Here is a 12,768-nt window from a genome sequence, read left to right as displayed (position 1 = left end):
TTGGAAAACAGACGTCGCTCTTCAAATTTATGCAGCCCTGTTGAAAGGAACTTAGCACTTTACCTGTACTGTTTGATACATGTGGAACATTTAAAACAAAAAAGAAATATGATCTCTTGCCTCTTTAAGTCCGGATTTGGCTGCCTTTTCCAACTGCTGTATGGCTTCCTGGGTATCTCTGACTTCTCTTCCTCGTTTTACATGCAAGAGGTACCTGGCCCAATGGAACTGGGCCATGTTGTGTCCTTGGGCAGCAGCTTGACTGTAATACAAAGCGGCCTGGCAGGGGAGCGAGAGGGAATAGGATTGGACATGGTTACGATATCATAACAGCTAAAACACTGTCTTACATTTAAAACCCAAAAAGATACAAAAACAATACGTGGGGGTGATTTCAGATCTTTGTGCCCTAATTAGACTCAGTGGTTTGTGGAAATGGGGTTACCTCTTGTATTTAAAAAAAATTCTTTCATGGGATGGGAGTGTTGCTGCCAAGGTCAGTGTGATGTTAGTGTACCTTTAAGAGTTTTTAAAATTCATGTTCACAGCTTTAGGTGATGTCATTGTTGGGAGGAGGAAAAAACTGTTTGCAGGTCAGGTGACAGGGATTCATTTTCAGTTCGGAGCTGCAGGTTTGAGTTTTAGAAGGGACAGCAAGCTAAAAAGAAGTGTTTTCCCTCTCTCCCTGTTGTTTTTGAAAATTCTATTGGTTAACTGAAAACAATCATAGAAGCCCTACAGCACAGAAAGAGGCCATTTGGTCCATCGAGTCTGCACCAACCACAATCCCACCCAGGCCCTATCCCCATATCCCTACATATTTACCCACTAATCTACGCATCTCAGGACACTAAGGGGCAATTTTTTAGCATGGCCAATCAACCTAACCCGCGCATCTTTGGACAAGATCTTGTTTTCCTGAAAGGTGAAAATCTGCTGCTGTTAGAGACTCTGGTCCAGCGCCTCTGGTGTTTTTGGGAAGCTGCCTCGTCTTCAAACTGTTTGGAGTGAATCCAGAGAACTGCAGACTTCTACCAAAGGACTCAATCCCATGTGAGCAACAGACTTTGCTTTATTGAACCTGTTTAAAGCAGTTGTTTATGGTGGTTGGTTTTATTGGGACAGCTTATATATATTCATTAAGAGGTTTACATTATAGCGGTTGTTCTGTTTCTTGTTTGTAATTGATAAGGGTTCTTGCTAATTTTCTTACTATACATGTTAACTATATTCTTAAATAAACTTTGTTTTATAAAAGCTCCCCAAGTGAGTCACTTGAATCATACCTGAAGTGAAACATCGCATACTTATCCCAGCCAAATTCAAAATGCACAACTTATGATTCGGGTGGGCTTCATAAAACACTTTGGAGTTTCTAACCTGAACCATAACACCAGCAACTTCACCCCCAACTTCCCTTGAAAAGGTGGTGTGAGGATACTCACTTTCGTAGGCAAAAGCACAGCACTTTAAGCAAAGGCATATTCCAATTTCCCAGAAATAAAGAGACGAAAGAAAGATTTAAAAAATATTATTCATTCATGGGATCTGGGCACATGCATATTACCCATACCTAATCACCCTCGAGGTAGTGGCGGCGGTAACTCAGTGGCTCGCTGGACCATTTCAGGAGACTGTTAAGAGTCAGTCACATTGTTGTGTGGCTGTAGTCATGGGAACATTGGCACTGTTCCGAATTGCTGGACTAATAATCCAGAGACACGAGTAGGAATCCCTCGAAGGCAGCTGGATAATTTAAAATCAGCTAATTAAATAAATCCGTAATAAAAAGCTAGGATCTCGAATCTGGCAACCTTGGGACTGAGTCCGTGCCGGATTTTGGAACTTGCTGGTTTTCGGCCTTGATTTAAGTTGGAACGTCTTAATTCAGGGAGTAGGGAACGTAGAAAAACAACTGATGTGATTGCAAAGCACTTTAGGTTAACAATCATGTTGGGTCTGATATTAATTCACCTCTCTCACATTGTATGCAATAACACTTACTCCTCCCTCACTTCAGCGCACCCTGTTTAAAGTTTATTTATTATCGTCACAAGTTGGCTTAATTAACACTGCAATGAAGTTACTATGAAAATCCCCTAGTCGCCACACTCTGGCGCTTGTTTGGGTACACCGAGGGAGAATTTAGCATGGCCAATGCATCTAACCAGCACATCTTTGAACTGTGGGAGGAAACTGAAGCACCCGGAGGAAACCCACGCAGACACGGGGAGAACATGCAAACTCCACACAGCCAGTGACCCAAGCCGGGAATTGAACCTGGGTCCCTGGCGCTGTGAGGCAGCAGTGGAACAATATGTAGATAGCCTGACTAGAGAGGGGGCTATACTGGACCTAGTACTGGGGAATGAGCCCGGTCAGGTCTTCAAAGTTTCAGTAGGGGAACATGTGGCAAATAGTGACCACAATTCTGTTAGCTGTAGGATAGTGATGGAAAAGGATGAGTGGTGTCCCAAGGGTAAGGTGTTGGATTGGGGGAAGGCTAACTTTAGTGGGATTAGGCAGAAATTGGCAGCTGTTGATTGGGAGAGGCTGTTTGAGGGTAAATCCACATCTGGCATGTGGGAGTCTTTTAAGGAACAGTTGTTAGGGCTACAGGACAGGTATGTGCCTGTAAAAAAGGATAGGAAGGGTAGGATTCAAGAACCGTGGATAACCAGGGAAATTGAGGGACTGGTCAAAAAGAAAAGAGAGGCGTATGTTAGGTCCAGGCAGCTAAAAACGGAGGGAGCTCTGGAGGAGTACAAAGAAAGTAGGAAAGAACTCAAACGAGGAATTAGAAGGGCAAAAAGGGGTCACGAAATGTCCTTGGCAGACAGGATTAAGGAGAATCCCAAGACGTTTTATTCATACGTTAGGAACAAAAGGGTTGTCAGGGAAAAAAATTGGACCTCTCAGGGACAAAAGTGGCGAATTATGCTTAGAGCCCAAAGAAGTAGGGGAGATCCTAAATGAATACTTTGCGTCGGTATTCACAAAGGAGAGGGATGTGTTGACTGGGAGTGTCTCGGAGGGGAGTGTTGACCCGTTAGAGAAAATCTCCATTACAAGGGAGGAAGTGTTAGGTTTTTTAGGGAATATAAAGACTGACAAATCCCCAGGGCCTGATGGAATCTATCCAAGGCTGCTCAGGGAGACGAAAGATGAAATTGCTGGGCCTCTGACGCAAATCTTTGTCTTGTCACTGGACGCAGGTGAGGTCCCAGAGGATTGGAGGATAGCTAATGTGGTCCCGCTATTTAAGAAGGGTAGGAAGGGTAACCCGGGAAATTATAGGCCGGTGAGCTTGACGTCCGTGGTCGGGAAGTTGTTGGAGAGGATTCTTAGAGATAGGATGTATGCGCATTTAGAAAGGAATAAACTCATTAACGATAGTCAGCATGGTTTTGTGACAGGGAGGTCATGCCTCACTAACCTGGTGGAGTTTTTTTAAGAAATGACTAGAATGGTTGACGAGGGAAGGGCCATGGATGTTGTCTATATGAACTTTAGTAAAGCGTTTGACAAAGTCCCTCATGGTAGGTTGGTGAAAAAGGTTGGATCTCATGGGATAAAGGGGGAGGTGGCTAGATGGGTGGAGAACTGGCTTGGTCACAGAAGACAGAGGGTGGTAGTGGAAGGGTCTTTTTCCGGCTGGATGCCTGTGACTAGTGGTGTTCTGCAGGGCTCTGTATTGGGACCTCTGCTGTTTGTGATTTATATAAACGATCTGGAAGGTGTAACTGGGGTGATCAGTAAGTTTGCAGACGACACGAAAATGGCTGAACTTGCAGATAGTGAGGAACATTGTCAGAGGCTACAGAAGGATATAGATAGGCTGGAAATTTGGGCAAAGAAATGGCAGATGGAGTTCAATCCAGATAAATGCAAAGTGATGCATTTTTGTAGAACTAACGTAGGGGGGAGCTATACGATAAATGGCAGAACCATAAAGGGTGTAGATACACAGAGGGACCTGGGTGTGCAAGTCCACAGATCCTTGAAGGTGACGTCACAGGTGGAGAAGGTAGTGAATAAGGCATATGGCATGCTTGCCTTTATAGGACGGGGCATAGAGTATCAAAGTTGGGTTCTGATGTTGCAGTTGTATAGAACGTTGGTTCGGCTGCATTCGGAATACTGCGTCCAGTTCTGGTCGCCACACTACCAGAAGGACGTGGAGGCTTTAGAGAGAGTGCAGAGGAGGTTTACCAGGATGTTGCCTGGTATGGAAGGGCTTAGTTATGAGGAGAGATTGGGTAAACTGGGGTTGTTCTCACTGGAAAGACGGAGGATGAAGGGTGACCTAATAGAGGTGTATAAAATTATGAAAGGCATAGATAGGGTGAACGGTGGGAGCTTTTTCCCAGGTTGGTGGTGACGTTCACGAGGGGTCATAGGTTCAAGGTGAGGGGGGGGAGGTTTAACACGGATATCAGAAGGACGTATTTTACACAGAGGGTGGTGGGGACCTGGAATGCGCTGCCGGGCAAGGTAGTGGAGGCAGACACACTGGGAACGTTTAAGACTTATCTAGATAGCCACATGAACGGAGTGGGAATGGAGGGATACAAAAGAATGGTCTAGTTTGGACCAGGGAGCGGCGTGGGCTTGGAGGGCCGAAGGGCCTGTTCCTGTGCTGTATTGTTCTTTGTTCAGTGCTAACCACTGTGCCACCGTGGACCAATCAAACTGAAACAATGTTAAAAATATCCCGTAGTTGTAAGTGAAAACGATTTGGTTTTTATTGATGTGAGATTATACAGTCTCTTTAATAACTCTCTTTGAACTGGCTTGCATCAGCTGCGAGCAGGCAACCGGAGCCCGTGGAACTTAAAAGACTTTTGGGAATCAAGTGTTTGAATGTCTGAATTTAAACTTGGGTGACCTTAATGGCATCAAAACTCAATCCAGGTACAGTGAGAATAGACAAATGTCCTGATGCCAATTATGATATGCAGCTAATATTCTACCTCATCGGATTCTGTCAGAGTTCTGTGTTCTTCCTGGATGAGTGCAACCATCTCTGCCAAATCTGCACTTGGTCCGGTGGGGTCAAGGTTCACTTGAGTGCAGGAAATGTCAGGCGTTTGAAGCCAATACACACCCAACAACTCCCTGAACGTTTCTGAGCTGGGTTGAGTGACGTCAAGTTTTGCTGGAGAATGGGAACCAAATAGAACATATTTGGTTTATGGATGCCCCCGGTTTTCTGGTACCTGGATTTGAGATACTTGACCTGTATCAGTAATATTGCAAATCAAACTACCCGATTGTCATTAAAAACTATTTTAATTCACTTATGTCCTTTACGGAAGGAAACTGTTCTTATCCAGGTAACCCCATTGACTCCAGACAAACAACACACCCACATCCCAAGAACGAATAAGTAAATAAAACATGTAGACCAAATGGAACAAGAGTGACTGGTTTCCTTCTCTGTTGACGTGGTGGGATTTGAGATCCGTTGACAATAAGTGCTATGCTGTTGTATTTGTTTGAGTGAGAAATGTTGACCAGAACATTGGGGGAACTCCCTGTGTATTCTTCAAACGCTGGCACGGTGGTTAGCACTGCTGCCTCACAGCGCCAGGGAGCCAGGTTCAATTCCGGCCTCGGGTCACTGTCTGTGTGGAGTTTGCACATTCTCCCTGTGTCTGCGTGGGTTTCCTCCTGGTGTTCTGGTTTCTTCCCACAGTCCAAAGATGTGCGGGTTAGATGGATTGGCCATGCTAAATTGACCCTAGTGTCAGGGGGTATAGCAGGGTAATGTGTGGGGTTATGGGAATAGGATCTGGGTGGGTGTGGGATTGTCTACACTGTTTGCCCTGTTAGAAGGCTTCATTTAAAGGTATTCTGCCTAATGTAACGAATTGTGCTATGCTTTGAAGCTAACTTAAGATAATTTGGCCACATTTTAAAACTCAGCTTGGAATTCTGGGTTTAGCTTAGAAACTTGGCTACATTTGAAAATGCAGTGTTAAGCAGAAACGATTCTAGTCATAAACAAGCTTCATGGTCACAGATGTGGATTGTTTGTTGAAAGTTACAGATATTCTTTGTACTGTTTGTACCTGGTAATTTCATAACATAAGATAAGAAGTTACAGTGCTCTGTGCAGCTATGTTTTCAGTTCACTTGGTATTCAGTTGTATTGAATCCTGTACAAGCTTTCGGATCGAGTCTGTTTTTTCTCTCTCTCAATAAATTAATATCTTTCGCTTTCTGTAAATGACACAGTGGTTAGCACTGCTGCCTAACAGTGCTAGGGACCCAGGTTCGATTCCCGACCTGGGTCACTGTCTGTGTGGAGTCTGCACATTCTCCCCCGTGTCTGCGTGGGTTTCCTCCGGGTGCTTCGGTTTCCTTCCACAATCTAAAGATATGCTGGTTAGGGTGCACTGGCCGTGCTAAATTCTCCCTCAGTGTACCCGAACAGGCGCCGGAGTGTGGCGACTAGGGGATTTTCACAGTAACTTAGTTACTGTGTGAATGTAAGCCTACTTGTGATGAATAAATAAACTTTACTTTAAATGCTAAATTCTAAAGGAAGCTTAATAAAGACGTTTCTACTTTGAACCAGTTGTGCCCATGTCTATTCTAAAGGAATGAACAGATCCTCCAGTGAGATTGTAACCGGTGCAGACTCGATGGGCTGAATGGCCTCCTTCTGCACTGTAGGGATTCTATGAATGCCGTAGGATCATTAACATCCAATTCAGCAACGGATATGCTGATTTATATAGTGTCTATCGGAAAGATAAACGTCTACTAGCATGCATCACTCCTTCAGTACTGAGCTGGAATGTCCATCTCCAGCATTGGGCCCGAGTCTCAGAGTGAGACTCAAACCTTCTGGCCGAGGGCATGCTGTGCTGGCAGGAGAGGAAATGAAAAAACACACAGAATAGAAGTGAACACGCGGCAGGTATATCAATGCAACTCTTTCTTTTTCTCAGATTCCTACCTTCTCGATGTCTTTGTCAGTGCCTTTCCCCAGCTCATAGCAGACTCCAACATTGTACTGGGCCTTGCTGTAGCCTTGGTGGGCTGCTATCATGAAATAGGAGAATGCCATATCGTAACCTTTGGCTTTTATGTTTTTCAACCCTGTTCAGGAGTAGATTAACAAACAGAAAGATCAATGGAGCGTCGACTGCAAGAGATATAGAGACTTTGAAAAGGCAAAGTTAAGTATAATAAGGTTAACATTTTAATTCATGCCTCCATTCTATCAAAGTGGAAGCAGCAATCAGCGATTTTGACTTGGTCTGTATGTGGTTAGGCTGCGTTTACTGCCAAATCCATGCATGCACATTTGCATGTTGATGGTAGGCCCAGCTCAGCAGCCGCCATCTTTGTGAGGGACAAGATACAGCCAGATATGGTTCGATACCCAGCTTGGGTGACTGTCTGTGTGGAGTTTGCACGTTCTCCCTGTGTCTGCGTGGGTTTCCTCCCACATACCAAAGGTGTGCGGGTTAGGTGGATTGGCCATGCTAAATTGCCCCTTAGTGTCAGGGGGACTAGCAGGGTAAATATGTGGGGACACGGGGATAGGGCCTGGGTGGGATTGTTGTCACTGCAGGCTCGATGGGCCGAAGGGCTTCCTTCTGTACTGTAGGGATTCTATGGTTCTACACATATGCCATTTTTGTGGGGGGCAATATGTAGCCAGGTACATACACACCGCCATCTTTGTGGGGGGCAATATGTAGCCAGGTACATACACACCGCCATCTTTGTGGGGGGCGATATGTAGCCAGGTACATACACACCGCCATCTTTGTGGGGGGCAATATGTAGCCAGATACATACACACCGCCATCTTTGTGGGGGGCAATATGTAGCCAGGTACATACACACCGCCATCTTTGGGGGGGGGCAATATGTAGCCAGGTACATACACACCGCCATCTTTGTGGGGGGCAATATATAGCCAGGTACATAAACACCACCATCTTTGTGGGGGGCAATATGCACCCAGATACATACACGCCACCATCTTTCTGGGGGGCAGTAAGCAACCAGGAACATTAACACCACCATCTTCATGTAGGGTAAAGTGCAGCAGGTCTCATTTGCAGTCACGTAGGTTATTCTTTCTGCATTTCACACTTTTCCCTTCTGCTTGTTTCGTAGCTAAGCTTTCAGTGTTTGCTCATTTCAAGTTACGTTAATCTGAGAAATCAATTAGCTACTCAAGTGCCACACCAATTTTTGGAAAACAACTGCAGAGCTGACACATACTAATGAAAAATCCTGCAAAAACGCTTATTGTGAAATGCCACAGCTTTGTGTTATTGCTGGTGCCACCACCGCAAGGAAGTTCAGAGCTCATTCTCCAGCTGCCTTGAGGAGTAAATGGGCCAATTTATTGAACCTCTGTGCTGAAGGTAGCACCCACAGTGCTGTCGGGTAGTACAGTCATTTGGATGAGCTAACTAGTGCAGTATGTGAACAAATTCAGGAGAGCGAGCACTCACATCAGTAAAATCTTACCTATAATATTTAAAATGGAAGAAATGCTGGACTCTGCAGTGCCCCTCAAGTTGGAAGTGGCTCGGTTTAAAGCTTCTTCGAGATTGATTTCCTCTCTCTATACAAACAGACAGGATAGCGGCGTTTAATAGTCATACTGATTCTTCTTAAAGTACGGCTCAATACAGTCCCAGGAAGGCACTCGGACCAGATATAGAACAAATAACCACTGAATTTCCCCGCTGAGGTTTTGTAGTGGAGAGAAGGAACAGTCTGGTTACCTGGACATCTCCTCGCTGCCTATTTCCATCTGGCAGACCACATTCTGAGCATTGTGTGCCTGTTAGAAACAGCGGCTCATCTGTAACACACACAACATATATGAACATACACACTAGAAATCCACTGGCACATAAGGTGCTGTGAAATCAAAGCAGAAAATGTTGGCACAGCTGCATTCAGCTGAATGGGCTTCTTGAAAGTTTTGTAAATGCTTAAAGAGCAGGAGGAAAATTAAGAAAAAGAGTAGGACCAATTAGAGACCAATGTGGTATCATACATGTGGAGTTAATTAATATTTTGCAATTTTCCATGAAAGCAAACATTGTAGTTAGGAAGGAATGTGAAACATCGGACGGGATAAACATAGTGAGGAAATATTAATTTTTTTAGCCCAGATTTAGGGCAGCATGGTGGCAGAGTGGTTAACACTGCTGCCTCAAAGCTCCAGGGACCTGGGTTCGATTCCCGGCTTGGGTGACTGTCTGTGTTTGCATGTTCTCCCCGTGTCTGCGTGGGTTTCCTCCGGGTGCTCAGGTTTCCTCCCACAGTCCAAAGGATGTGCGGGTTAGGTGCACTGGCCGTGCTAAATTGCCCTTTAGTGTCCCGGAATGCATAGGGATTAGTGGAGTTAATATGTGGGGTTATGGGATTGTTTTCAGTGCGGACTCGATGGGCCAAATAGCCTCTTTCCGCACTGTACGGTTTCTATGATTCTGAGATTCAGATGAAATGAAACCCAGGCTGCTCAGAGAAGCAAGGGAAGGAAAAGCAGAGGCTTTGACCGTCATTTTCCAATCCTCTGGTTCCAGGCATGATGCTGGAGGACTGCGAGTGTTGTTCCATCGTTGTACCATTGTTTAAAAAGGGAGGGAAGGATAGCTCATGTAGCCTTGGCTTTGCCACCAGGGTCCACATTCTGTGATTGGATTCAAATAACAAAATTTTGCAACACCCCAACGAGAATTGTTTGCGATTTGTACCTTGCTCAGTACTTTCATCGAGTCCCTGCTGGTCGGTCCTTGAATATGCAGCTTTGACATTCGCTGGAGTGGATGGTCTGGTCGATGCAGGACTCTGGTCTATCGAGTTACCGCTCGAGTGCGGAGTCCCACATTGAGGCAAAATGCAACGGCTAAACTCTGCCACACAAAGCGGAAAAAACAACGGTCAGAGAGGGATTAACTCAGGAAAGAACAAGGCCTCTCAAACATTTATGTGGCAGTATCGCTGATAATTAAACTGCAAACCCTGAATTTAAATGTATACAAAATCTTCAATTTCTGCCACTAGGGCTCCGACAGTACCATCACCTAGTGGCAACGCGCTAGTTTCCCCCCCTTCAGGTACCATGCCCTAAGAGGACATTAGCACCCATGGACATCCATTAGATTGGTCCATTAAGCTTAGCAAAGTCCTGCAGTTGTTTTCAGTTACCAACTGCAGTCTGACCGATCAGGGAACACTCCTGCTCTCACCACCTGCCATCAGGTGTACTGGGAGGATTTACAGGCTGATCAATCAACCTGTTTGGCCACGTTATGAATACAGCTTCCTTGGCCATCAAGTCCTGGAGTGGGACTTTAATGAAGAACTTCCGGCTCAGAGGCAGGGATGCTACTCACTGCTACCCACTTCCCAAGACCTCCCCATTTTCATATAGAAGTTAAGCGACTCAACATGGTGTGATACTGAGACACAGGGATTTGGCAGAACCTGGAGTTAATCTTTGCGGTAGCTGATCTACTCCGGTCTAGTGGTTGGGGTGCTGGCTCTGGCTCCTGGCTGGGAAATAAGAGTATAAAAAACAGGCGCAGGAGTAAGCCAAACGGCCCTCGATCCTTCTCCGCCATTCAATGAGATCATAGTAGATCTTCTGCCTCAACTCCACTTTCCTGCTCTATCCTCATAACCCTCGATTGTTCGTGTCCAAAACCCTAACGAGCTCGGTCTTAATGTACTCGATGACTGAACATCCACAGCCCTCTGGGATAGTGATAGAAAAAATAGCAGCAGGAGGAGGCCATTCAGCCCTTCGAGCCTGCTCCACCATTCATTATCATGGCTGATCATCCAACTCAGTAACCTGCTCCTGCTTTACCCCCCCCCCCCCCACCCCCCTCCCATCCCTTAATTCCTTTAGCCCCAAGAGTTATATCTAACTCCTTCTTGAAAGCATAATGTTTTAGCCTCAACTTGTTCTGTGGTAGCGAATTCCACAGGCTTACCACTCTCTGGGTGAAGAAATTTCTCTTCATCTCAATCCTAAATGGTTTACCCTGTGTCCTCAGATTGTGACCCCTGGTGCTGGACTCTCCCACCATCCTTCCTGCATCGAACCGGTCTAGTCCTGTTAGAATTCTATGAGATCCCCCTCATTCTTCCAAACTCCAGCAAATATAATTGTAATCAACTCAATCTCTCCTCGTACTTCAGTCCTGCCACCCCAGGAATCAGTCTGGTAAACCTTCTCTGCACTCCCTCCATAGCAAGACATCCTTCCTCAGATAAGGATGGCGAGGGGAGGGAAGGAAAAATCAATCAGGTCTCTCAGTTCTGATTATTTCTCATCATCATCATCCAGATGGCTCTTGATCCAAATACATACATGTGGATAATCTCATTTAAAAAAAAGACTTTTGGATCCTGGGTTAAAATGGGGGAGGGGATACAAAAGCCTAGAGTTAATACTAAACCAAGGCAGATCACTGTTTAGCCTGGAGTAAGTCCAGTTCTGGACACCTTATTTCAGGCAGGATTCAAAGCCATGGCCAGGGTGAAGATGAGATTCAGAGGTAATCCCAGGGATCAGAAGATTTAGTTATGAGGAGAGAATAGAGACAACAGGTTACAGTTCTGTGGGAATAAAATCTAAAAGGAGACCTGATAAGGGCATTCAAAATAATCAGCGATGTCTATAGAGTAAATTGGCAGAAAACTATTGAACGTTGGTTGGTGAGGTAATAAGTATAAATAATTTAAAGACTTCACAAAAGAGGAAGGGGAGAGACGAAGAGGATTATAAATGCCGATCTGACCAGCCTCCTTGAGAATGAAAAACAATCTGTGCGATGCCCTCTCCAAGAGTGGCTCAATCTTCTGCTAATAGCTGGGTGATTTAGGCAAGGTATACAGAGTGTTCAGTAGCTTGGCACTTAGCCCAGCATGGTATGTACCCCAAGGGAGGGTGAGAGAATTAAGGAGCACAGGATATCATTTACAACTCTTAGGGCCACAGATTCTCTGTCAGGCTCCCTGCAGTTTCCAAAATTAGCAGTATGTAAAGGGGCTACTGCACTCACCATTTGGACAGGACATTGCAGATGCATTGTATTTGCCGGGACTGGAGTATCCGTGATTCTGTGATTGTGATTATCAGGCAGATTATGAACTTACTGATTCTGGCCGGTGATAGCGTCGAAGAAACAATGCTACAGAAAGGTGAGGCCCCATCGCTCTCCTGGGGACCACTGTGCTGAGAGAACTGATGATGAAGATGTCTTGCAAACTGTAAAAGCACCACAGCAGCAGCACCCTGGAGGAGAGCAGGACGGGAAGCACAGTTAATAAAGTTTGTACAAAAACCAATGACGAGCACTTGGCGCCTGACGTCCCGAGAGTGAGCAGGGAATACATCCCTGCCGACTCTGACAGGCCCAAAGCCATTTCACACTCAATTGAGCATTGATTAGTAGCAGGCATTCGCTCTTGAACGATTGGCCTCCTCCAAGCACAGTGCTGCAGTGGCCAGAAGAAGTACTGCAGCACGTGCCTGAGCCTAAGTCCTGAGATCGTACTTCAGCAAAGGACCAGGGATCCCGGGGTGGGGGGGGTGGCGGGTTGGGAGGGGTGGCGGGTTGGGAGGGGTGGCGGGTTGGGAGGGGTGTGATCTCAGTGTTGGGAGTTAATGGGGGGGGGGGGGGAACAAAAGGACAGAGATTGAACCTTGGATCATTTCTGGGCTGTCAAACATGGTACTGCGCTAAGGCGGAGTGTGTGGAGAAAAAC

At 45.7% G+C, this 12,768-nt stretch overlaps 1 protein-coding gene across 1 annotated transcript in view; it reads right to left on the bottom strand.

Annotated features, from left to right (window-relative positions):
• The window catches only part of LOC144505615 (uncharacterized), a 77,621-nt gene that overhangs the window by 9,895 nt on the left and 54,958 nt on the right, over positions 1 to 12,768 (bottom strand). The window contains exons 8-13 of the mRNA XM_078231719.1: positions 12,157 to 12,407; positions 9,744 to 9,902; positions 8,763 to 8,842; positions 8,503 to 8,599; positions 6,968 to 7,110; positions 121 to 279 (exon numbers count right to left, since the gene is read on the bottom strand). Of these exons, the coding sequence (XP_078087845.1) occupies positions 121 to 279; positions 6,968 to 7,110; positions 8,503 to 8,599; positions 8,763 to 8,842; positions 9,744 to 9,902; positions 12,157 to 12,407 (889 nt within the window). The remainder of the gene's footprint in view (positions 1 to 120; positions 280 to 6,967; positions 7,111 to 8,502; positions 8,600 to 8,762; positions 8,843 to 9,743; positions 9,903 to 12,156; positions 12,408 to 12,768) is intronic.

The sequence above is a fragment of the Mustelus asterias genome, chromosome 16 (genome assembly GCF_964213995.1).
Source record: "Mustelus asterias chromosome 16, sMusAst1.hap1.1, whole genome shotgun sequence".
Classification (NCBI taxonomy): domain Eukaryota; kingdom Metazoa; phylum Chordata; class Chondrichthyes; order Carcharhiniformes; family Triakidae; genus Mustelus; species Mustelus asterias.
The sequence above is the reverse complement of the archived record's forward strand: the minus strand, read 5'-3'. Positions and strand labels throughout refer to the sequence as shown.